Consider the following 26,936-nt stretch of genomic DNA (forward strand, 5'->3'; position numbering starts at 1 on the left):
TACACAAATTGACCCTCCATTAACCATTAAACTTTTAAATCGCTTCAATTTCACCCTTGATTTCAATCAATTAAATCTCTAGGGTTCGGCGCCTTTTTCAAAAGACATCATTGGCTGCAAATTTCTTCAATTTAACCCCTAATTGACTCTAAACTTTTAATTTTCTTGCAATTTTACCCCTGATTTGAACCAAATGACTTTATAAAAATTATTTTTGGTTCTCTAAAATTTCAATCTTCTCAATTAAGCCCAAATTGGGCTCCCAAACTTAATTTGTTTTTACCAATTATGTACCTCATAAAATTAATTTGACCCATTTAAAGTATAATTAAGTCTTTGCACTTAATTAAATCCTTTAATTTGACCCAATTAACTCTTAAATTTAATTAAACTTTTATCTGACCCATGATTAAATCAAATTGGCCTATTAAAAATATAATTTTGTCTCTAGACTAAATTTTATGCAAATTCATCCAATAATCACTTAATTTGACCTTGAATCCACATTGTCTCTCCAGTTTTAGGTGCAATGGGGTACGATTAAGCTCCTAATTTCATCCAAAATTACAGCTTGATTTTTCTATATATTTGAAATCCTCCTAGCTTGTTTTTGCTAAAATATCAATCTTCTTGCTATTATTATTTATTATTTATTTTAAAAGGAAAAAAAAGTAAATTTTAGAGAATAACCCAAAAATGGGTTACGAAAGAAGTCAATAAAAGAGATAGACTTAGCAACATCAGGGTGTTTTTGTATTTGTCAAACAACGCAAACAAATGTATTACACATACACTTTTTTTTTAGAAAGGATTGTAATAGAGTTGATTGGTTATTCGTTATGAAAACCAAACTTACTAGTCATGTTCAGGTTGTTAAAGATGGTAATGATAAAGTAACTAAGAAAGAAAATCAACTAGATAAATTAATTAATTCATATCGAATTGTTTCATCTACTAAGTTAGAAGAAGATTTAAATTTCCATGTTACAAAGAATACTTATGTTTGTGTTGATCTTATTGAGTTAAATGATACATTAAGTGTAAAAGAAATACAAAAGTTGATAAAGATGAAGGGATTGAACAACTTTAGTTCGATAAAAAAAATGATGGACATGAAGATAATAAAAATATAGATGATGAGGTTTCTTATTAATTAGTGGATCTAACTGATATTAGATGTAAAACATTGTTATGCAATTAACATATTTATTGTCATTGTATAATGCATTTTACTTTATATATTTATCAAGTGTTTATTATTATGGTTGTGGTTTTAATGAGTTGTTGTTGAATAAATTATGAATGCATCTATTGTTGTTGTTTAATTCTGTTTCATAGGGATTATATCCAATATATAAGAAAATAAATTACAATAAATTTGTTGATGAAATCACCGATAGCATTAAAAAAATTAATAAATTATTAACTAACTTCACCGATGAACAATAAATTCATCGTAAGTTACAGAGAGTTTGGGGAAGAATTCAAGAATGTCAATCATTAGATGGATTATTCGACAAAAATAAGTATGTCGATGATATAATACACGTTGAAAAACAATAACATCATCAAAGAATTATAGATATTTTGGGAAAGAATTCAAGAATTTTATTTCTCCAGTAGATTTGCAGACAAGCAATAAAATCATCGGAGAATTACAAAGAAGAATTCAAGGATTTTAATTTATTGATGGATTTACAGACAAAACCTAAAATCATTAGAAAATTACAAAGAAGAATTCAAGAATTTAAATTCTCCAAAGGCTTTGCCAATGAAATATAAAATCATCGGAGAATTACAAACAAGTTTGGGGAAGAATTTAGGCCATGGATTCACCAATAAATAAACTAACATATGAAAAATCATCGATGAATTTAGGAGTTTTTAAAAGATTTCATTTTTTTTAAATGACTAACTAATTCACCGATGATTTTAAATTTTATTATCGGTGATTCTGTTAGTAATGTGCGGAGGTTGTTATTGAATTTTAAACCAAGATATGTCAAGGCAACCCCTACCTTTTCCTTTTTTCCCTTTCAATTGACAACTCGAGACCCTCTCTAATCTCGCTTACCCCAAACATCACTAACATTCTTTCCCTCTACATCACTGTCACACCCTCTCTTCTCTGGAAGGCAATCTCTTTTTCCTCTATGTTTGATTTCTTTTCACCTATTGACCTCTACTGTTTACATGTTATGCATAAGTCCTCTATTTTTTTCATCCTTTTTACCTTTTACATTTTCTATCATTTTTTTTCTTCATTCTTCAATTATAATTCTGTTTTTTCACTTTTTTGTGTTTAAAATTATAAAATCCCCAATTTGAAGGAAGTTAAGGTTTATGCGAATCTTGAATTTTATTTGAATTTATGATATGAAGATACTATTGAAATATTTTTTATTAATAAGTACTACTATTATTTATTCCTCCTCGAATTAATTTATCTTTGGGTTTTAATTTATTTTTTCCTGACTTGAATAAACTATTGAATAAGACAATGTGTCATCTAATGATGATTTTGCATTTAGGTTTCTTATCTGAATTTAGACTGTACATCGGCAAACAATAGAATTAGGGATGTATCATTTGATTATGGATTTGCATTTAGGTTTTTGAATTGAATTCAGACTAAGCAAATATGCAATGTGTTTTTTTTTATTGATTTGTAGATATGATTTTAATTTTTGACTAATTTAGTTAGTTGAATAAATGATTTGAAGAGTGATTTATAAGGTGATTTTGATGGAAAGTTGTCATTAAAGGAAGAATTTGGTGATTTGGGATCACTAGTGAAAAACATATTGGGAGTAATTTGCTTTTGAACTTTTGTAATTGATTTTGATAGTTAAATTAATAATATTAAATATGTTTTTTAAGTTAATTTTTTTGTTTAATTTTATTTAATATCAAATTGTTTTGATAGCATTAAAAAAAACAAATTTGTACGCCATTAATGAAAACGCTGACGGACATAAAACTCTATCAGTTATTTCGTCTATACAACATGTCAATTTTTCTCGGAGAATTGCATAGAGATGCTAACTATTTTGATATAGGTTGATGGAATCACCGATATAAAATGGTCATCGGTAATTTTGCTGGTTATCCATTGAAAATACACGATATATTACCGATGATTTTTCTGTTGATGATCTGTCAATAATATTTATTGACCGATAAACTGACAAAAATTAATCTTTGTATTTTTGTTACTAATATTAATTTTCTATCAACCTATCTTTCGGTATTTAAATCAAAGATTAAATTACTGATAGATATGTAATCACCGACACGACATTAGCCGACAAAATGGTTCCTTTGATAAATCAATCAATGTTATTCTTACCGATAAAAACACAACTTTCTCACCGACTAAATATTTCGATAGTGTAATTCAATTTTCTAGTGGTTATACTAATGAATTTTAAGATTTGAAATATGAAAATTGAGTGAGTGAGTGAATCTCCTTAACTACTATGTCAAGATAATGTGTTTGGTTTGATATAATTCAGCTATATATGTTAATATGTAGCATATTTTTATTTTATTTTATTAACTTAAAAAGACAGGAAAAATTTAAATAGTTAGAGTAAATGGATAAAAAGGAAGAAAAAAAAAGAAATAAATTAAATGGACTTACATCAAATGCCTGATATTACTAGGAATTTCGACAATATATATGTGTGGGAAGCATTACAAAGACTGCATCCGTGTTCACCTGGCAGCAAAAAGACTTGAATGAAAAAAAAATCTCATTTTGTGATCTTAAATGGTAGTTTTTAATAGTAGATATTCTGAAATTCAAAGTCTCAATGATAGTAATATAGTAGGAGTAATTTTGATTTTATAGACGCATCAGTGAGAATTTAACAGGATAAAAATTAAAACAAATTAGATTATTGTTTGAAAATTGTGCATTTCAGTTCAAACTTAAACATATTTTTTAATAATATTCCATTTAGTTTTATATGTCCCCCTAAAGAAAAGACTCTAGCTAGCTCTACAACTCCATTTAAAGTCATAAAATGGGGTAAATTATTTTAATTAAAAAATTCAGGTCATTAAGTAATTGTAAACTATTATACTTTTATCAAGCTTACCATGAACTTAGAGGGACCAACCCAAAATTTGAAGATTGCTAAAAAAAAAACATTCTAAGTTAGTTATATATATATATATATATATATATATATATATATATATATATATGTGCATGATAGAAACTCTTTTTTGCACCAACAATATTTTGTATTTTTTAAATCACCCCTCAATAAAGACATTTTCTGTGCAAAATTTTGAGCTGACATTCCTTTTATCTTTAGATATAATATCATAAAATTAATTAGATATTAAGTTAGTGATTGTATTAGATAATAATATAAATTATATCCTTGAAACTCATTTAATAGTTTAAGCTATTGGGTTGAGGTGGTTCTTTAATATGGTATTAAAATCTTGATGACCAAGCAGTCACGAGTTCAAATCTCACCATCCTCTTTTATTTGATAAAAATTAAACACAAAATAAAAATTAAGCACAAGATAACAACTTAAACTATTGGGTTGAGATGGTTCTTTGATAGTAACTAAAAAGAAAAGAGAAAAGAAAAGAAAAGATATTTTTCATATCTTAAAAAAACTTTAATGCATTTCCTGCAAATGTGATCTAATTAGCCTATGAGCATCCCTTTTAAAAATCTTCTTCTCTATTTCAACATATGCATATTATTTTATTGAAGAGAATAGATTAGTGTGCATAATTTCTGCTACAGTTAGCTCATATTGCCGCCTCATTTGAAATTAATAATATTAGGCAGTAGCTCGGGACAGATCGCTTTGACCGTTTCATTTTCTAGTCATGCTTTGAAATTCGATCTTTGTTTTTTCAAACTTGTTCTAAGAACAAAAATAAATAAATAAATAAATCTTAATCTAGATGTTATTTGCTAGCTCTCTTTCCTTCATTCCTTCCTTCTTTCTCTCTTTAGGTGATATAGAGTGTCAGGTTGGAATGATTAAGATAAGGATTTTGCTGGCAACGGTGGTGGGTTTTTTGGGTTTTTTGGATGTTTGAGATTAGACATTGATACTGTTATAAGATTGATAGAGGAGGATTTAATGAACGGTAAAAGGCATACTTTGATTCATGATCTGGGAGTTGGGTTATGAATTACATAGGTCAATTTAAAAAATTAAAAAAATATATTGAAAATTTTAATATTTCATATCAAAAAATTAAAAAATAATTTATATAAATATAAACTATACATATTGTAAATAATAAAATATAAAAAAATATTTCAAAAAGTTTTTTATCTCACGTTGAAAAAACATAATGTTTTTGTTGTGAACATAAAGTATATATATCAAAAGGCTTTAAATTCCACATTCAAAAAATAACTTTTTTTCTTGGGAACATAGAGTATATATACTGAAAGGTTTCAAATTCCACATTGAAAAAATAAAATATTCTTCTAGTATTTATATAATAAACTTTGAAAAGGGTTAATAACCAGCTAAAAAAATATTTAAAAAGAGAGGTCTGGGAGAAAAATTACATTTGAAAAAAAAAAAGGTTTCGTCTTGGTTTATCCGTGTCACAGATCAACTTGCCCGTGTTTGGCAGGGTTTTTTCACTAGCCAGGCTTTTACCTTACCCGCATCAGGTCTATCGGATCAACCCGCCAGGTCGGTCCAGGTTTAATAACTAGAATAAAAGGTGAAGGCCAGGTGTGTGGGCGGAGTGCATGCTTGTGTGTTATAAGTAGCTCAGGGTATTTGGATGTTGTTATTGCATATGACAATTTTACTTCATCTTGATATATGGCGACCCAAATCCATATAAATATATAAAAGAATTTTTTTACCTGTTTGGATTCAGGTAATACTCAAAATCAAAAAAATCAATTTTAAATAGAATATAGATACTGTCCTGCTTGACTTGAAACCCTTTCCGAACCCAACTTAAACAAGTTTGAAAAATCATATTTTTACCGAGCACATATAAATTAAAAATTTAGGGTTTGTTTTCCCTTTTACCTCTTTCCTCTCTAGCCTCTTCTTTTGTCTTCAATATTCTTCTTTTATTTTCCACTTCACTTCTTTGCTTCATCTTTTTAACTCATCCTCTACTGACCCTTTTGAAGCTAGAAATTAAGAAGAAAGATGGTAAAGGGGGGAGTTTGATCTTTTGAAAGAAGTTGATGCATTTAAAAGAGCAAACAATTTGAGAGATGAAAAAATCGTTGTAAGGAAATGGTCTGCAAGGGGTAATCTTTATTTTTTTTTTTAGTGTGTCTTGTCCTGTTTCAAGGTTGTGATGAATTACTTAGTGTAATTTTACTTTCTTTTATGAGTAGAGATGAGAAAAAAATCAAAAAAATAATTAAATTAAAAAAATAACTGAAAAAACTGAACCATGAAAAAGACTGATTAAACTTATTAGAATATTTAAAAAAATATTTGGTTTGGTTCAGTTTTGGTTTCATAAGCTTGAAACCTAAAAACCAAACCGAAATAATAAAAAAACCGAACTGAAAAAAACAAACCAAATTGAAACCAAGCCCATTAAAAAAGTCCAAAAAAACCCCAAAAAGCAATATAGTTTTTAATATAAAATAATCGAACCACACAAAAACTGAACCGAACCAAACAGAACCAAAACCGGACGGTTGGGTTTTGGTTTTTAATATAAAATAACTGAACTGAAACCGGTCGGTTTGAATTGGTTTCAGTTGTTTTTATATTTTACAAATTTTCAGTTTAGTTGTTTTTATAGATAAAAACCGAACCGAACCGAAAATGATCATCCCTAATTCTAAAATTGAGATGAGTTATTTTGTTTAATTGATTGTACTAGATTGAAAATGTGATTTTGAATTTTGTTGGATGTATTTTGATTTTTCATAGTAGAAGATTCTTTGTTTTTGTTTATTATTGAATTGGCAGAACAAAATTCTAGTTTGGGATGCCCAACGGATATCCTATAGATACTCAAAACCCGATCGAGTTAGGCTTGGAAAAAAAAATTTGGGTTTGATTATGGATATTCCAAAACCCTATACATTGATACATCCCTAGTTGTCATGTTAGCCTTGGGTTTTGTTGGCAATGTGTTAAGAACTTGAGTTTTTCACTCTTTCTGCTTATGCAATGGCTTTACACACTAGATCATTTTGTTTCTCCCTCGTCGTTGAGTGTAGTAATTATAAGTTTATCTGACCTAAACTTGAATAATATCAATTTATCTCGACTCATAAAAAAATCAAACTTAATACTCATTCCAATGTTCTTTCAACTTTTTTAGTCGTAGAACCTCAATAAGCTAGTTCAATATTTGAACACAATTCAAATGGGCAATAATTAGTTTGAAAAAAATACAAAAGTTTCTACCCATGTTGCTAAAGTTTCATAGTATAATATACCTATGGATATTCCATAAAGAAATCAAATTACATCAAAGACGGTACTGGATCTCTAATTACAACTCAAAAGCATGCAAACAAGGTATTAATTAGTTGTTTATTCTTTATTTAATGATGAAGACATTAATGCAATGTTTTGTTATATTGTAAAAGCCTCTAAATTAATAGGAATAAAGAGGAATTAATCAAACCTGATAATTTGGGAGGAAGGTAACATAAGATGTTCGGACAATTCTAGAAATTAATCAGATTTGACAAATTAAGTTCCTAAAATTCATCGATTTTTAAATTGAAATTAATTGCTCAAGAGCTTCGGCATCAACTTCAATTTTGCATTCCAACCAAATTCAGTATCAACTAGCTTTGTGCCTCCAATAGGGATCAGTAAAAAAACGGAGCCAAACTGGTTTAAATTGGTTTTATCCTAAAAAATCGAACCGAACCAAACCAAAACCAGTCGGTTTGAACCGGTTTTGATTTTAAAAAAAAATTGGTTTGGTTACTGTTTTCTATAAAAACCGAACCGAACTAAAAATGATCACCTCTAGCCTCCAACATATAGCTAACAATTGATTTGTAATTGTAAGAATCAATTTAAGAATTTTTTTCTCAACATTTAATATTAAATAAAGAAAGACTTTAATTTCTCCTTACATAGTTTTAAAATCTATTGCAAAATTAAGTAGAATGACTCGTATAATATTTTATACAATAAAAATAAAAATAATTGTGTAGCTGCAAAAAATGATACAATATATTAGTTTGAGACTCTACTTAATATTGAATAGATAACAAGAAAGATAAATTCTTAAGTAAAATAGAGCAAACTCCATTAATTATTCCAAATTACAAGTTTAAAAATAAAATATTAGGTTTTGTTCAATATAAGAACACTAAGAGACGTTGACCTCTGTAAGTAATTTGAATATCAATAATAAAACTCCACGTAATTAAAAGAAAAAATTAATTGTTTAACTAATCATGTGTAAAATACTGCCCATCAAAGGTTACTCTTAAGTTGGATATGGAAATTTAAGGATCATAGATAATGACAAATTAACAATAGTATATTAAAAAAAAAGATTCATTAACATCTTAGTTTAGACACTTAACTTTAGGCGCCTGCCTAAGAAAATACCAAGTGGATTTAAAACTCTAATCAATATTTTTTTTTTAATTCACCAAACAAAATCCTTGAGACAGAGGTTTATGTATAATAAATTTATAGGTTTTTGTGGAAAATCAAATTCAAACAAATAATTCTTAAATAAAAAAATATATTGATGGTCATTTATATTTTTTGGACATATATATTATCCTGCAGGCGATTATTACGAAGAAAAGATTCACAGTATCCTGTGAAATTTTGCAAATTAAGAAACTAATATATTAAATTAAGACATCATACACTTAATTTAAACTAATCCATCAATGAAAAAAATTATAATTTCCATCAATTTCACTAAATTAACACATTGATGAGAATTGTTTTGTTTCTGGCAGAAGACAAGAAGAAAACAATGGTAAGTACTTTAAATAACAAAGAAATGAAATGCATAAAATTAAATAAAATTGTAAGAATTTAGGATAATCTCATGAGTACCTCGACTAATCTCATGAGTTTTGAAGTTAACGACCATGTAAACCTCTAGTGGCTATCATATTAGCAAGTACATGACTCGAATCTGAAATTACAGAGGGAACAAACTCCTTAATCCCAAACTTTTACCATTGACCACCTACTTAGATGGTTACTACTATAATTTCTATATATATAAATATATAAATAGGGCAATATATATGTGATAATATGAATTTTCTAAATCTCTATATATTCTTGAATTATAAATTTTAAAAATACTAAAGTATAGATGAAAAAATTAGAGTTGGTAAGATTTCGACAAATAAAATGAAACAACTAAAAATTCTAAAAGGATCAACAGGAGGTAGTGAATTTTTTAATTTTTTTTTTGTGAATCCAGATATGATTGTTTCTTTCTTCAAAAATGGGTTATGGAATAACAATCAATAATTACTCCTAAAGTATTGCAAAATTTCTGGCGAGCTCGAGCACAGATCCACTACAAGATTTCACAGTTTTACCGATGGAAATATTCCGTCGGTGTGTGATTAGAAGTTCGTCGGTAATTTTTTTACCGACATCATCACCGACGGATTACGTCCGTCGGCTTTCCTTTCATCGGCGATTCCCCCTTCCGTCGCTATAGCGGTCGGCAAAACAAAAAAAACCATTTGCCGATAGTTTTACAGACGGAATTTGCGCGCCAAAAAAAATTCCCGCTTAAAATATGCTGACGAATTTTTATTCCGTCGGTGATATTGTGATTTACCGACAGACACTAACCGTCAGTAACTGTGTCGGTGAGTGTATGAAATACCGACCAAATATATCCGTCTGTAAATTCATCGGTACGTGTAGCAGCTACTGTTAAATACCGACAGATTAATTCCGTCGTGAGTGTTCAAAATACCGACCGAATTAATCCGTCGGTAAAATCATTGGTAATAGTTTTTTTCTGAATTTGTTTTTAAAAAATTATTTAGGATATATAATATAAAACTATATAAATTAATTGTAATACAAACCAATTATGCAAATAAAATTTATATTAAAAATAAAAAAAAACAAAGTGAAATAATATTCATTACAAATTGTATATGTTTCAAGAAAAATATTAAATGAAGTTTTAAAGGTAAATAATGTTTATTACAAATTAATATAAAGGTGGAGCTGGAGGAGGAGGAGGAGATCCTGGAGGAGGCTGGTGGTTATACGGCGAAAAAAGATTAGGCGTACATGTTCCACTATTTGTTATGTTCATAACCATTTCGCGAAGCTGTTCATAAGCCGCTTTTTGTTGTTCATAAGCCGCTTTTTGTTGTTCATACTTCGCTTTTTGTTGTGCTTGAGACGCTTTGAGTTGTGCGTACTCCGCTGAAAGGTGATCTTATTTCTCGGTGAGCTGAGCCGTGTGTTGCTGCAAGGCCACAAACTCCTTAGATTGGGAGCTCGATATTGATTGGGAGCTCCCAACGGTTGAAACACTATGGGTCGACTGCAAGTTGTCGGTCATAGTGTTGGAGAGCCCGTAAACTCGATTTTTATCGGGTCCACCTGACGAGCCAACCTCCATCCACAAATCCGGATGGGTCAAAATATTGTCCCCGTATCTCTCCCTCAACCGATTATTATAGGTCTCCTGAAAATAAAATAAAATAAAAGGTAATCATCATATTCAATACAATAAATATAATAACTTACAAAATAAAATGGTTGAACAAACATACCACGAAATGGCTAGCACGGTTATCAACGAACTGTTGCGCCCCCTTCTGGCGGTCTTGACTCTGCACGTGCGTCTCCACAAACAGCTCCATCGGGCTCGGCTCACGTCCAAGAGACACAGCCTATAATGGAAAAAGATATATTAACAACAACTGAATTTAACGATATATTTCATTTAAATTAATCTTACCATCCTTTTCGCATGTGCAGCAAACGGAACGAAGCCGCCAGTGTGCGTTGTCACCCCGCCATGAATTGGCCGATTCCGGTTGCCAGCACCGGACTATGAGCGTCGTGTGAACCGCTCAGACATCACGTGCTCAAGATAGTGCGGCCATATATCTTCCGGGATGTATATCGGTTTGAAATCCCTCCAAACCGCAACATCGTTCCAGCCTTGGAAACCCCTATCCCTTGCAGTTTTTTTTGCCTTTTTTTGTGCTTCATACCAAAAATCACGCAACCTACTTCACGCAACCAAAAATTACATTTCGAAACATAAATTTTTGTCTAAAAAAAATCTTGTATTGTTTTCGATCTTACCTAGTTGCCGCGTGATTTTCCCACACCCTCCTCACAACAGTGTTATGCTCACTGTCCCAGCAGAATTTGTGTTGTGTATAAATAAACAAGTTTAAATAAATAATAATTTATTTACAATTATATTAATAAGCTGAAAATTATAAATTAATATCAACCTCAAACCTATTAAACCATACATTGATTTGAGGCATCCATTCAGGATGCTTGGATATCTAACTCCATTGAAACAATGGAATCTCCATCGACGATTTAAACGCCGATGATATTACTCGGGCGACTTCAATGTTTGTGAACCTAAAAATAAATAAAATAAATTCAATAGTGATTACTTCATAAATTATGTTGTAATTTTTTTAAAAAAAAACTAAAACCTTAACAAACTTACATTGAAATGTCGTCCTTCTACTGTGCCTCGTACTTGCAGGTAAATTGATTCCGCTGCGAAGGCACGCCGCCTCTGCGCTGTGAAGTACCGCTGGAAGAGGCAGCATCAATTGACGGCGTAGGTGGTGTAGGTGCCTCTTCTTGATAGGCACCTAAGGAAATATCATCCTCGCTGCTAGACGAACTAGTTGCGACCATACATGAGCGACCAGCTCTGGTTTTCGTTATATGCATCTATACAATTTTATACAAATAATTATATAATTAAATTCAAATGTAAAAAAAAAATCGACAGCACCTCCCCTATACCGGATACTACCCAAATCCACAAACCTGCACATATTAACAATAGCCACAACCAATTTACCCAATCTATACTAATTATTCCAACATATTCAATTACTAATCCTAAGGTAAATTCAACATTAAAAATTACAATTCAACAAATTATTCAATAATTATGCCAATACAACAAAACAATAAATTAAAAAAAAACTCTAGAATAACAATCAAAATAAATGGAAAAAATTAAACACAAAGCATGCAATAATAGAGTAAAATTAATAATTATTCCAGCATATTCAATTACTAATCCTAAGGTAAATTCAACACTAAGAATTACAATTCAAAAAATTATTCAATAATTATGCCAATACAACAAAACAATAAATTAAAAAAAAACTCTAGAATAACAATCAAAATAAATGGAAAAAATTAATCACAAAGCATGCAATAATAGAGTAAAATTAATAATTATTCCAACATATTCAATTACTAATTCTATGGTAAATTCAACATTAACAATAAATATTCAACAAATTAACTAATAATAATTATGCCAATACAACAATAAAAAATATTCAATAAATTCAAAAAAAAAACTATAGACTTTAGCAATGAATTATGCAAAACAAAAACTATAGACTTTATCTACATTACAAAAAATACACCAAAACAAAAAAAAAAGCAAAAAAAAACCCTTAAAGTAAAATGAAATAGAAGAAACACAAACCTTTTAAACTGATGGAGATTCACGAGACAAGATGCTAGAGATCGCTTGTGAAACCTTTGAAGAAACCTTTGAAGAACGGAGTGAAGAACCGAGAGGAAAAGAATCGATGAAAAACTAAGGAGAAGAAAAAATGAACTGAAGAGGCGGTCGGGGGAACTTAAATGCCAGTTTTACCGACGGATTTACCGACGGATATAAAATTAATTATTATTTTAAAAATCGCGTGAGGTGTTAAAAATCCGTCGGTAAATTTTGAATTTCACACCAAATTTTTCAATGACCCTCCATATTTTTCGTGGTCCGTCAGTAAATCCGTCGGCAATATGACGCGGTCAGAGATGCATTTAATGCACAACCCTTTGAAATTCGCGCGGTCCGTCGGTAATTTTGTTGGTAAAATTGACCTGCCGCAAGGTACCGACGGATATAACTTCGTCAGTATGGACGTCGGTGATGTGGTGGCATTTCAAGTAATTATTTTTGAACTCTCTATGAAATGCCGACGGACTTAAGTCCGTCGGTGTTGCCGTCGGTGATGTGTTGGCATTTCAAGTAATTATTTTCGAACTCTCTGTGAAATGTCGACGGACTTAAGTCCGTCAGTGTTGCCATCGGTGAGGTGGTGGCATTTCAAGTAATTATTTTCGAACTCTCTGTGAAATGCCGACGGACTTTAGTCCGTCGGTGTTGCCGTCGGTGATGTGGTGGCATTTCAAGTAATTATTTCATGTCACAAAATATATCATCCATGATCAATAATTATTTCAAGTAATTATTTCGTAATTGTGGCATTTCAACTAATTATTTCAAGTAATAAATATTTTGTGTTTCAAAATATATCATCCATAATCTAAATTACATGAAAAAAAAGGTTTTACATAGGGCTTCATTTTGGTAGTTAGTCAGAATTTTCTTCTTCTTCGTCATCAATTGAATTATCATCACCTTCATCGCAATCTTCAATATGAATATCATCTTCTTCATTGACATTTGCTTGTCCGCTATAGCTCAAAACAAAATTCAACTCCTCTACGTCAACGTCAATATCAACAAGACTATCATCGAAAACATGAAAATTTGAATTTTCTTCCAATTCAATCGAAAGAGCAACTCGATATGGTTCAACCACCTCACTAACTTGAAAGACTTCATCTCGCACACTTGTGTCTTCGTTCTCATCCTGAGCAACCTCGACACGACCCCGGGGTTTCGTTTTTAAAACGGACAACCAATCCACTCTTGATCGATCCTTCCTAAATGAAGAGGTGTATGTGTAATAAACTTGTTGACATTGCTTTGTGAAAACAAAGACATCGTTTATTTTACGGAGTCTAGCTTTTGAGTTGATTTCGACCAGACCATAGTGCGGATCAACTCTGATTCCTCTGTCAGTCGTGTTATACCAATAGCATTTGAATAAAAAAACTATATTCTACTCGTTATGATATTGCAGTTCAACGACCTCTTCTAATCTACCATAGTAGTCAACTTCTAACTCACTACTAGTAGATCTCCTAACACAAACACCACTGTTGTATGTCTTTCTTCCTTGCCCGTATTCTTCAGTATGGAAAACATATCCATTGACAAAATACTCGTTGCAGCACTTACATTTTCTTTCAGGCCCCAGGCTTAGTGAAGACAATGACTTAGGTGCACTCCTTCCCATTTGATAAACCTTGTATGTAATGTACATCAATAAACAGTAAATGAACGAGAATCTCGTAATGACATGCATACGTACAGTAATTTTGCAAGTTAGAATGAGTTTGTGATAGTGCTTACATGTGTTCTGAACCACGTGGCAAACTGCTCATCTTGTAATTGAAAGATCTAGGATTCGGTCAGCTGTGAGTTATTGGAGAGCAAATATTGACGATGTTGCCTGCAAGTGATAATGAGTGTATGATATTACAATATATAATTGACATTATATTACTAACAAAGTTTAATTAGTATAAACTTACTGAATAAAAGGTCTCAGCTCATCATAGTTAAATAGAACATAGTTATGTGCTTGTTTGAACTCTATTTCCGACAAATATCTTCCTCTTACAGCATTTTTAGGTATAGGTCATCCAGTATTGGAGAATATTGACAAGTTCCCACTAGAAGGCACTTCACCGCCATCATCATGCTGTGGAACGCGATTGATTCTCGTTCTCAGATGAGGTTCGAAATAGTACGAGATAAATGTTGAGATCTCCTCAACAATATAGGCCTCACATATCGAAGCCTCAACATGCGCCTGGTTCTTAAACTTTTTCTTGAGATTAAACAAGTACCTGCATTGAAATATTAATCAAGTATTTTCAATTAAGAAAAACATATAAAATACTTTTATATATGAATTACATTGCAACTGTAATATATAATTGTTTGATTGGGTAAATCCATCTATATTGGACCGGTCCTCCAACTTTTGCCTCGAACAGTAGATGTATAGGGAGATGCTCCATTGAGTCAAAAAATGATGGAGGAAATATCATCTCAAGTTTGCATAGTGTCTCGACGATATTCGTTTGAAGCCTCTCAATGTGATCAACATTCAACTTGCTGGAGTATATATCTCTGAAGAAATGACTGATCTCCATGAGTGCATCCCATATTCCCTTTGGCAACAAATCACGAAAAGCTAATGGGATGAGTGTTTGCATAAACACATGGCAGTCATGACTTTTCATTCCATACAATCTGCAGTCCTCTATATTAACCAGCCTTGATATGTTCGATGCATGTCCATCCGGAAAACGCAGACTCTTAAGCCATTTGTAGACTAGCAGTTGTGCGTTTTTCTCTAACACGAAGCTTGCTCTTGGTTTTGCGACCCGTGACTCATCATAAACTAACTCCATATTTTTACGGTTACAGTATAAAGCTATATCCAATCTAGCCTTGATGTTGTCCTTTGTCTTCCCCTTCACATCCATGACGGTGTTGAAAATATTCTCAAACATGTTCTTTTCGATGTGCATGACGTCAAGGTTATGGCGAATCAGATTGGTCTTCCAATAAGGAAGCTCCCAAAAGATACTTTGTTTTATCCAATTATGGGTCAAACCAAAACCAGAAAACTTTTGCTTACCTGATTGAAGGCCAAACACAATGTCACCGTACTCTGAGACAACATCATGCAATTCTTCACCAGAAAGACGCGGGGATGCAACATCTTTTTCAACTCTGCCAACAAAGAAATCTTTTCTGTTCTTTCTCTACGTGTGATTAAGTGGCAAGAAGTGACGGTGACAGTCAAAAAAAGAAGCTTTACCTCCATTTGCTAGCATGAATGCCTTGTTGTTTTCCATGCATCATGGACATGCGAGTTTCTCATGCGTGCTCCAACCAGAAAGCATTCCATAAGCTGGAAAATCATTGATAGTCCACATTAAATCCGCCCTCATAAGGAAATTTTGTTTCCTCGATATATCATAAGTCAGAGCTCCGGAGGACCACAAATGCGCCAACTCATCAATCAACGGTCGAAGACAAACATCTATATTCCGCCCCAGGCTGCTTGGACCGGGTATGACAGTAGATAAAAACATGAACTCCGGCCTCATACACATTCCCGGTGGCAAGTTATAAACTGTGAGTATGACCGGCCAACAAGAATAAGGAGCAGCAAATGACCCAAATGGGTTGAATCCGTCTGTACACAACCCAAGACATACATTCCTTGATTCAGCTGAAAAGTGAGGATGAACACTGTTAAAGCGTTTCCACGCTTCACCTTTAGAAGGATGAACCATCACTCCATCAACCGCATGGTGTGCTTGGTGCTATGTCATGTGCTCAGCAGTCCTTGGTGACATGAATAACCTCTGCAATCTATGTGTGATCGGGAAGTATCTAAGTTTTTTATATGCCACTAGAGTCTTTCCCCTGCCAGTTCTAAGTTTGTAACAGGAATGCCCGCATGTCATGCACTCGGTCATCTCAGCATTTTCAAGGTAGTATAACATGCAGAAGTTAGGGCATATGTCAATTTTTTGGTATCCTAAACCGAGGGGTTTCATCATGGACTTCGCAGCATAGAAGTTCTCTTTCAGTTTGTTCCCTTCAGGTAAAATGCTTCTTGCCCATTCAATAATCTTGTCATACCCGGCCTCACTCAACCCGTGATCTGACTTGATGGTGAACACCTGTGCTACGGCCGATAATTTACTGTGGTTCGTGCAGCCATCCCATAATGGTTCGTCAGAATCTTTCAACAAATCAAAAAACCTAGCTGCATTTACATTAGGTTCTTCTTCTACGATTGGACATTGATTGACATTACCTTAATTCATTCTCATAGCATCCATAACCATATTTCTGTAAGGATTAGTGTTGTCATTTGCTGCTTCATGCACGTTGCTAGCACTAGAAGTAGACCCAACCACCGTTTCTTCCATTCTCCTCTCACTCTCGCTAACAAATACTTCTCCATGTGCATACCAACACTGGTAATTCTCCATAAACCCTTTGTGTAAAAGACGCATCATTACAACATCTGGATGCAGATACTTTTTATTTTGACACTTCCTGCATGGACACCTAATACCGCCTCCAGTAAAATTTCTAGGAATAGATGTTGCGAAATTAATAAAACCCTAAACCTCGTTACAATAATCCATCTTCCGCAATCCTTGGGGTGAATCTCGATACATCCATGAACAATCATCCATGATTTATATCGAACCTCTATAAAATTATGATGACATAATGTATTAATTAACTAAGTTAGGTAAATAAACTTGCAAAAATATTACTTTACCTCGAGATTATCCAACAAACCAATCACAACTTCTCATAAATATTAAATATTCATTATCATTTATCAACGTCCATACAAATTAAAATATATAAATTTACAGAAATTAATTACCACTCCGCAATACCATTGACAAAACTTTAAACGAACCCATTAAGGAAGCTATTAATTATTTCAAAACAGCACATGTACTTCGGTAGTTCCATAAAATTTTAACAATTTACAAACAAATACAATCTTACAAAATCTAAAACAAACCATAACAGGTATAGAATTATACATTCATATACTACAAGTTTGTTTGAGAAATAACAATAAAACATGTACATTTACTAACAAAATACATATACTAAAAAAACGATAAAATTGACATTTAATTAAATGTTAAAATTTAAAAAGAAAGAATTACTTAAAAAATTGATAAAATTCATCGGTACATCAGAACACGGATGTTGTGACCACAATACTTCAAGAAATATAACATGTTGTGCTGATATGAGGGAGATTTTTGTTTGGGGGGGAGGGGGGCTGGTTGTTTGCAGATGGGGAGAGTTGGGATTAGGAAGAAGAAGGAGAAATAGGGGAGGAAAGGGTCAGTGGAGTGGACATATATTAACTTTTACAGACGGTTTCACCGACGAAAACTCCGTCGGTGAAACCGTCGATGATTCTGACGGAACAATCGACACGTCACCGCACAGATCTGCCATTTCAAATCCGTCGATGATTTCATCGGCAATATAAACAGCGGTCACTATAGGGGCTGTCTTTTTGAATCCGTCGGTGATTCCGTCTGAAAAAATAACCCGCCAAAACCTCCACGTCAGCGACCCGTTTTTTTTACGATGGAAACGTTTCCGTTTGTAATTCAGTCGGTAACTACTGATGAAAAGAGTCCATCGGCAGTCACCGATTGAATTACGGATGGAATATTGTCCATCGGTAATTTCGACCTCAAATTACCGACAGAAAGTTTCCGTCGGTAAATCCGTTGCTATTTAGCAAATTTCTAGTAGTGATCTTTCTTAAAATTATTTTTTCAAATAAATTTGTTGATTCAGCCATTGCATATATATATATATATATATAGACACACACACACACATATACGCTATACCCATTCTATCCATCATTCTTAATCTGCTTTCAAAGAACACAATGCAGTGCTTTGGAACTAAGAAGCAACTGCTCTCTCTGTGTGGGTATCCAATCAACTGAACTGTGCTGGTGGTTGGCGGTGTCAACTAACACACGTCATGCACACTTGACCAAACTATGCTAGTTTTTGTCAACACAAACCATGCGGATGAACAACCAGTCCAAGTTCACTACCAGATCAAGCTAATAGTGGGAGTACTTATTCAACTCTGCACTCCATTTCGCTCTCCCCTCGTGCCCCTTTTTATTACTGATCTGGTGCTAATTTCATGCTTTTGTCATCACTCTCTGTAGTTGTTCTAGCTAGGGTATAGTTCAATGAGGAAGCCTTGCTGTGACAAGCAATACACAAACAAGGGAGCATGGTCCCAGCAAGAAGACCAGAAGCTCATTGATTACATACAGAAGCACGGTGAGGGTTGTTGGCGCTCGCTTCCTCAGGCTGCTGGTGGGTTTTGCTCACCTTCTTTTACTAGGAATCTGTTAACTTACAGAAGCTCGTGCATGCCATGAGAGGGGAATATTTATCATTGTTTTTTCAAGGAAAACAATATTGATTAATGGACTCTTCGTTTTGGCTTTTTTTTCTTCATTCATTCATTAGGGTTGCTTCGTTGTGGCAAAAGTTGTCGGCTGAGATGGAGAAACTATTTGAGGCCTGACCTGAAAAGAGATGGATTTGGAGAAGATGAAGAGGATTTGATCATCAGGCTCCATACACTGCTTGGCAACCGGTAATGATCAAATCATGTGCTCTTTAATTAGTATGCTATTTCTGTACAGTTCATCTAGATCCCATGCATACAATTTTTACAAATATATCACCTGGCTATGTCAACAAGCCTTGATGATCATCCATATACCAAATCAAATAAGATATGAATACCCATTATTGTTGTATTGCAGTAGAGAACTATATAAATTAATAGTTGGACTTGATATATGAAAAATTGAAGAGAATTAAACGGAGATTTTTTTCTTTTCTTTTTTTCTTATTAATCTCATTCCATAATTAATCTCATTTATCATATACATGGACCAAAATACCTATATTCATTTTATTTCATAAATGATGATAATTAATTTTATTTTCACAAATTTTGTTATTTCATATATATATATATATATATATATATATATATATATATATATATATATATAGAGAGAGAGAGAGAGAGAGAGAGAGAGAGAGAGAGAGTATTCCTTTTTGTAATTAGGATATTCAAGATTTTACCTTTTTATCAGTGTATTTAATTTCTTCGAAAATAGTGTTTTAATTTGTCATGTTACATTTTTTTTGTGTTTCCAAATATTATTAAGAAATAAAAAGTTTATTTAAGAAGAAATATGAGAGATTAATTAAGATTTTGAAAATATTTATATTTATATTTGTTTTTAATAAGTTTTGAATTTTAATATTTAGAAAGTAAATTCTTAAGGGAAAAAATGATTCTTTCAAGATTATTAACATTCTCCATATATAGTTTATATTAAAGATAAAAGGTAATGTATTTTGTAAATAAAACTTGTAATAATTTCATGAAATGAAAATTAATAACTTTTGATATCCCACAAAAAAAAAAACACAATATTTTCTAAAGGGTAACATAAAGTAGAATTACATTTCGATACTATATATTTACTTGTATAATTGATTGCATGATCCAAGTGTCGTGAGAGGTTAAATAATGCCGATGAAATATATATCGTTGATTAGGTGGTCCTTGATAGCTGGAAGATTACCCGGACGTACAGACAATGAGGTGAAGAACTATTGGAATTCTCATATAAGGAAGAAGCTGGAATCATCCCATCGCAATATTGGATTCACCAGATTGAGAGCAGAAATATCATCAGCTGCTAGGTCAAAGAGGCAGGCTAATGTTCCGGAGACTCAGGTCTTAGATTCTAATGGTGGCAAGCCTGAGCCCAGCAACAAGAGTTCGTCTGACATAAACCTTGATCTGACTCTAAGCATTCCTTCAAAAAAACTTGAGTCAAGCGATGAAAATTAATGCTGCAATATGATATACCAATGTTTCTAGTTTCAGGATATCGTGTGCTTGGGATACTTATGAGTTAATTTCTAATCAAAGCATGTATGGGATCACATGTGGAATCAACTTTCGCTGCAAGATACGCTACTGGGAATATTTATAATCCAGCCTAGCAATATATTCTTGCCAAGGAAATAGTAATTGTGTATACATATAGTTAGGGTAGATTTGCTGTTTGAGAGGAAATTAAGTTCTCTCCTCCATGGCAAGAAAAGGGTTTCTTCTAACACTCTTTGCCAGGATCTAAGTGCTTGTATATGTATTTTTATGACTGTAATCCCAGTGACAGTTGCTTTCTAAGGCTTATAATAAGATATAATTTAAGTCATGGAGTTTGAGTCCATAACTTTTCATTATATTATTTATTTTCATGTTAAAAGGTCAAATAGCATAGTTGTAATGGTGAAGGCGAGATAGATTGTATTATCAGTTGCAGTTATAAATATATAAAAATTATTTTTTAAAAAAATTATTTTTAATTAAGATTAACACATTATTATTTATTTTCATTATATTATTTATTTTCATGTTAAAAGGTCAAATAGCATAGTTGCAATGGTGAGGGCAAGATAGATTGTATTATCAGTTGCAGTTATAAATATATAAAAATAATTTTTTAAAAAAATAATTTTTAATTAAGATTAACATATTAAAATGGTATAAAAATTTAAAAAATTTAAAAAAAATTAAATTTAATAGAACACGATTTAAATTGTATTCTCAAGTATACCCTCACCCTTAGTGTTTATATAGTATAGCTCCCAAGTATTTTACATTCTATTTAAACCAAAAAGTACAGAAGAAAGCACAGCGAACCTGAAAAGTACTGCTTGTTGCAATTGTCTTAGATTTTTTTTTTTTCAAAAAAAAGGGGAAAACAAATAACTATTTTACAATATCTTGATATATACTTTTTTGTTCGGAATTGAAAATTTTAACAATTGGCTGCTGGCTATTATTCTATGTTCTTCAAAATTTGAAATAAAAACAAAAAAGGTTTCTTTTTTAAAAAAAAATAACAATGATATACTAAATGACCAAGTTTTTGCTTTTTACACATATATTTCACTTAAACGACGACATTTCTGGGGATCTTATCTAGAAAGTTCAAGTTTTTAAGGACGAGTAATTCTTGAAAATGAAATTATAATATTATCTTTAAGTACTACTCTCTGCTGTCAAATTGTTTATCTTTTCAATACAAAAGGCTTCGTACGTTGTCAAATGAAAAAACTACTACAGAGCAGGAGTTCTGGTAAGCATATGTCATGTGACCTAACATTCAAAGAAACCTCAAAGTGGTGCAAAATGGACTAAGCTCGTGCCAATATTTTGCAGTTGGGGGAAGTTAGTAGCATGATGCACATGCTTCAAACTAACAACAGCTGGTTGTTTATTCGAGCACTGTCGTCATTGTTCTTACATATGCATTTTTGTCAACAAGCTTAGTTGTCTGAAGTTTGATTTTCGAGCTCACATGATAGGGTGTGAGAGTGTGGTTATTATTAGTTTTTAAATAATTTTTCGTGCAAAAATATGTTAAAATAATATTTTTTTTCATTTTAAAAAAATTATTTTTAAGATCAGCACGTTAAAACGATCCAAAACATGCAAAAAAAATTATTTTTTGTAAAAAAAATTAAAATTAAATTTTTTTAGAATCATGGTTTGCATCGCATTTCCAAACGGAATACGGATCTATCGCACTTCTTTTTTCTTATTTTTTTGTCAACATCTAGCATCCGAAAATTCATTCGTGATACAAATAAGAGACAAAACAAATGGTAAGCATCATTAACAGTATAAAGAAAAAGTTCTTAAAGTGTAGTAATTCACTCCCAATCTAAAGTTCCCATACTTTTTTCAAGTCTTGGCATGGTTTATTGGGTTATTTTGATTTTATATATATATATATATATATATATATATATATATATATATATATTAATTTTTTTAATTTTGAAAGGATAGTTTTGGTCAAAAAAATTAATATAGTCTTACTTGAAAAAAAAAATGAGTTAAGGTTAATTTTTATTATCATTAATGAAATTTATTGATAATATATATTATAATTTCGTGAATATAAGTACTCATTTGCTTGGCTTATGCTACCGATGACATGAATTTAATTAGAATGAAATTTTGCATGTGGGATAGTGTACCTAGTTGTGAAACAAGTTGTGGAATATAATTACCATTGCTGATTTCGAAGCAATTCAAGTTTAAAGTTTAAGTATTGAATGCATCATCATGTATATAACTGATTTTAACTCTTAATATAAATATTTGTTTCTTTGTTCATTTCATTGTTAAAAAGTGTTATAACATGTTTTTAACCCCATTTCTCCAACATGTTTAATTTTTTTTTAAAAAAAAGATAAAGTTGACTTTTATTAAAAAATGTTATAACATATATTCAAAACATGACTCAAACTTGATATAAACTCATCTTTTTTTCAAAAAAAAATGTTTAAACACACATACGTATGTAAAAAGACGAAGATACAATTTCATGAAATAAAGATAATTAATGTTAACACGAAGGAAATGCAAATACATGAGTAAATAATATATATGCATAAATAGTAAAATGTTAGTAACTTCCATGCATACTCATTAGAAAAAAAAAAGGATTGGGATTTGGCTTACCTTGGGACTAGTTTCAAATAAAAGTGGACTGCTGTGGTGACCATTGGTGGCAGAGACGATGGTTGGCCAGCAATGCTAGGGTTGTTTAGGTAATTTTCTCTCTCTAGCTTTGTGTTTCTTTCTCTTTTTGGTTTCTACTTCTCATTACCAGAAAACCGGCGAAAACCGACGAAATTTTTTCATCGGTAATTCTTACCGATGGAAATAATTCTGTCTCAAAATCTGTCGATATATACCGATAACATAACTCCGTCGGCGATACGGTCGGTATATACCAACGGAATATTTCTGTCGGTGTATACCGATTACCGACCGTATCGCCGATGGCCTATACAGTTTGTTTGGAAAGTTGCAACGGTGTGGTGACGTGGAGTTTTTTCAAACGATGTTACCAACGGAATGACCGATGGATTCAAACCGAGATAGTCGTACAGTGACGTGGCACTTTCATCGTTGGAATCACCGACGGATACATTCTGTTAGTGATTCCATCGATAAAGGCCATTATATACCCCTTCTGCCGACACTCTCTTTCTCTGTTTCTCCTTCTTCTTCCCCTTCTTCTTTCTCATCCCATACCTCTCCCCTCCCAAACTGCAGTCAACCACACATCCCAACTCTCCACTCTTCTCAACACAATCACTCAAGTTTCTTATACTTTTGTACGTGGTCACAATATCCGTTCTTATGGATTTTATCATTTTTTGTAAGTAAATCTATCCTTTTTAGTTTTAACATTTAAATGTGAATTTTATTGTTTTTTTAGTATATGTATTTTGTTAACGTATATACTTGTTTGATTGTTATTTGTCAAAGAAACTTGTAGTATGAATGTATAATTTTGTAGTTGTTATAGTTTGTTTTAGATTTTTTCAAATTATATTTGTTTGTAAATTGTTGAAATTTTGTTTGAATTACACTGAATTAAATGTGTTGTGATGAAATAAATAATTAATAGCTTGTTTAACGGGTCTATTTTAATTGTTATCAATTCTATTGCGAAGTTGTGATTTTCGTAAATTTATATATGTATAAATTTGTATGTATGAACGTTGATAGTGATAATTGATAATGAATATTTAACATAAGTGTTTTTTTAGTGTTGGATAATGTCGGGGAAAACCAATATTTTTGTTATATTTTATAGAGGTTCAATAGAAGTCATAGATGATCGTTCATGGATGTATCAGGACTCACCCCAAGGATTGCGGAGGATGGATTATTGTAACGGTGTTCGAGTTTTTATTAATTTCACAACATCTATTCCGAGGAATTTTACTGATGGTGGTCTTAGGTGTCCATACAAGAAGTGTAAAAATTTAAAGTTTCTGCATCAAGATGTTGTAACAATGCATCTTCTAACCAAAGGGTTCATGGAGGATTACCTGTGTTGGTATGCACACGGAGAACTATTTGTTCCTGATGAGAGCATGGAAGAACAGGTGGTTGGGTCAACTTCTAGTGCTAGCAACATGCATGAAGTTGGAAATGAGAACAGTAATCCTTACAAGAATATGGTTATGGATGCCATGAGAATGAGTGAAGGTAATGTCAGGGAATGTCCAATCATAGAAAAAGAACCTAATGTAGATGCAGCAAGGTTTTTTGATATGTTGAAAGATTCTGACGAACCATTATGGGATGACTGCACGAACCACAGTAAATTATTAGTCGTAGCACAGGTGTTCACCATCAAATCAGATCACAGGTTGAGTGAGGCCGGTTATGACAAGATTATCGAATGGGCGATAAGCATTTTACCTTAAAAGAACAGGCTGAAAGATAACTTTTATGCTGCCAAGTCCATGATGAAACCCATCGGTTTAGGATACCAGAAAATTGACATATGCCCTAACTTCTACATGTTATACTACCTTGAAAATGTTGAGATGACTGAGTGCATGACATGCGAGCATTCCCGTTAAAAACCCAGAACTGGTAAAGGGAAGACTCTCGTGGCATATAAAAAATTTAGATACTTCTCAATTACACCTAGACTGCAAAGGTTATTCATGTCACCAAGGACTGCTAAGCACATGACATGGCATCAATCACACCATGCGGTTGATCGAGTGATGGTGCATTCTTCTGACGGCGAAGCCTGGAAACACTTTAACAGTGTGCATTCTCACTTTTCAAGTGAATCAAAGAACGTGCGTCTTGTGTACAGACGGATTCAACCAATTCAGGTCATTTGCTGCTCCTTATTCTTGTTGGCCGGTCATACTGACGGTTTATAACTTGCCACTGGGGATGTGTATGAGGCCGGAGTTTTTTTTTTATCTATGGTCATACCAGGTATGAGCAGTCCGAGGCGGAATATAGATATTTATCTTCATCTATTGATTAATGAGTTAATGCAGTTGTGGTCCTCTAGAGCTTTGACTTATGACATCTCGAGGAAACAGAATTTTGTTATGAGAGCGGATTTGATGTGGACTATCAATGATTTCCCAGCTTATGGAATGGTTTCTGGTTGGAGCACGCATGGAAAGCTAGCATGTCCATATTGTATGGAGAACAACAAGGCATTCACACTAACAAACAGGGGTAAAGCTTCTTTTTTTTACTGTCATCGTCATTTCTTGCCGTCGAATCACAGGTACAGAAAGAACAAAAATGATTTCTTTGTTGGCAGAGTTGAAAAGGATGTTGGAAAAGGATGTTGCACCCCCGCATCTTTCCGGTGAAGAATTGTTTGATGTTGTGTCAGAGTACGGTGACATTGTGTTTGGTCTCCAATTAGGTAAGTAGAAGTTTCCTGGTTTTGGTTTGACCCATAATTTGGTGAAGCGAAGTATCTTTTGGGAGCTTCCTTATTGGAAGACCAATATTCTCCGCCATAACCTTGACGTCATGCACATTGAAAAGAACGTGTTTGAGAACATTTTTAACACCGTCATAGATGTGAAGGGGAAGACAAAGGACAACATCAAGGCTAGATTGGATGTAGCGTTGTTCTATAACCGTAAAAATATGGAGTTGGTTTGTGATGGGTCACGGGTCGCAAAACCAAGAGCAAGCTTCGTGTTAGAGAAAAATGCACAACTACTAGTCTACAAATGGCTTAAGAGTCTGCGTTTCCCCAATGGACATGCCTCGAACATATCAAGGCTGGTTAATACGGAGGAATGCAGATTATATGGAATGAAGAGTCATGACTGTCATGTGTTTATGTAAACACTCATCCCATTAGCTTTTCGTGATTTGTTGCCAAAGGTAAGGAACAAGGCTCCTGTTGAGGCGTCAATATGTAAGCCCTATATTGTTGAGAAGATCTCAACATTTATCTCATACTATTTTGAACCTCATTTGAGAACGAGGATCAACCGTGTTCCACGGCATAATGATGGTTGTGAAGTGCCTTCAAGTGGAGACTTGTCAATATTCTCCAATCCTGGACGACCCACGCCTAAAAATGTCGTGAGGGGAAGATATTTGTCTGAAATAGAGTTTAGACAAGCACACAATTATGTCCTGTTTAACTGTGATGAGCTGAGACCTTTTATTAAGTAAGTAGATGTTCAACTTAAACTTTGTCAAGAGTGTATTATTTATGTTTTGTGATACCATAAACTCATATAATTTGGAACAACCTTGCAGGCAACATCGATGATACTTACTTTCCAATAACTCACAGCTAATCG

General features: G+C 32.6%; 1 protein-coding gene across 2 annotated transcripts; it reads left to right on the top strand.

Annotated features, from left to right (window-relative positions):
- The first annotated feature begins 18,553 nt into the window (after nucleotides 1–18,553).
- Nucleotides 18,554–20,968, top strand: LOC133675678 (transcription factor MYB3-like). 2 transcript variants are annotated; one of them, XM_062097129.1, is made up of 4 exons: nucleotides 18,554–18,778; nucleotides 18,878–19,031; nucleotides 19,188–19,317; nucleotides 20,301–20,968. In XM_062097129.1, the coding sequence occupies exons 2-4, from the start codon at nucleotides 18,902–18,904 to the stop codon at nucleotides 20,596–20,598; spliced, it is 558 nt and encodes a 185-aa protein (XP_061953113.1). In that variant the 5' UTR covers nucleotides 18,554–18,778; nucleotides 18,878–18,901; the 3' UTR covers nucleotides 20,599–20,968. The 2 variants fall into 2 exon arrangements, with proteins under 2 accessions (XP_061953113.1, XP_061953112.1); XM_062097128.1 differs by lacking the exon at nucleotides 18,554–18,778 and having other exon boundaries at nucleotides 18,786–19,031.
- The last annotated feature ends 5,968 nt before the right edge of the window (nucleotides 20,969–26,936 follow it).

Source organism: Populus nigra, chromosome 16 (assembly GCF_951802175.1).
Source record: "Populus nigra chromosome 16, ddPopNigr1.1, whole genome shotgun sequence".
Lineage (NCBI taxonomy): Eukaryota > Viridiplantae > Streptophyta > Magnoliopsida > Malpighiales > Salicaceae > Populus > Populus nigra.

What these genes read in the sequence shown, in the direction of transcription:
- LOC133675678 (XM_062097129.1), top strand. Translation starts at nt 18,902, where the DNA reads ATGAGGAAGCCTTGCTGTGACAAGCAATACACAAACAAGGGAGCATGG. An exon ending in CTCGCTTCCTCAGGCTGCTG is followed by an intron (nt 19,032 to 19,187) that starts GTGGGTTTTGCT and finishes TTCATTCATTAG; the next exon opens with GGTTGCTTCGTTGTGGCAAA. An exon ending in CATACACTGCTTGGCAACCG is followed by an intron (nt 19,318 to 20,300) that starts GTAATGATCAAA and finishes ATCGTTGATTAG; the next exon opens with GTGGTCCTTGATAGCTGGAA.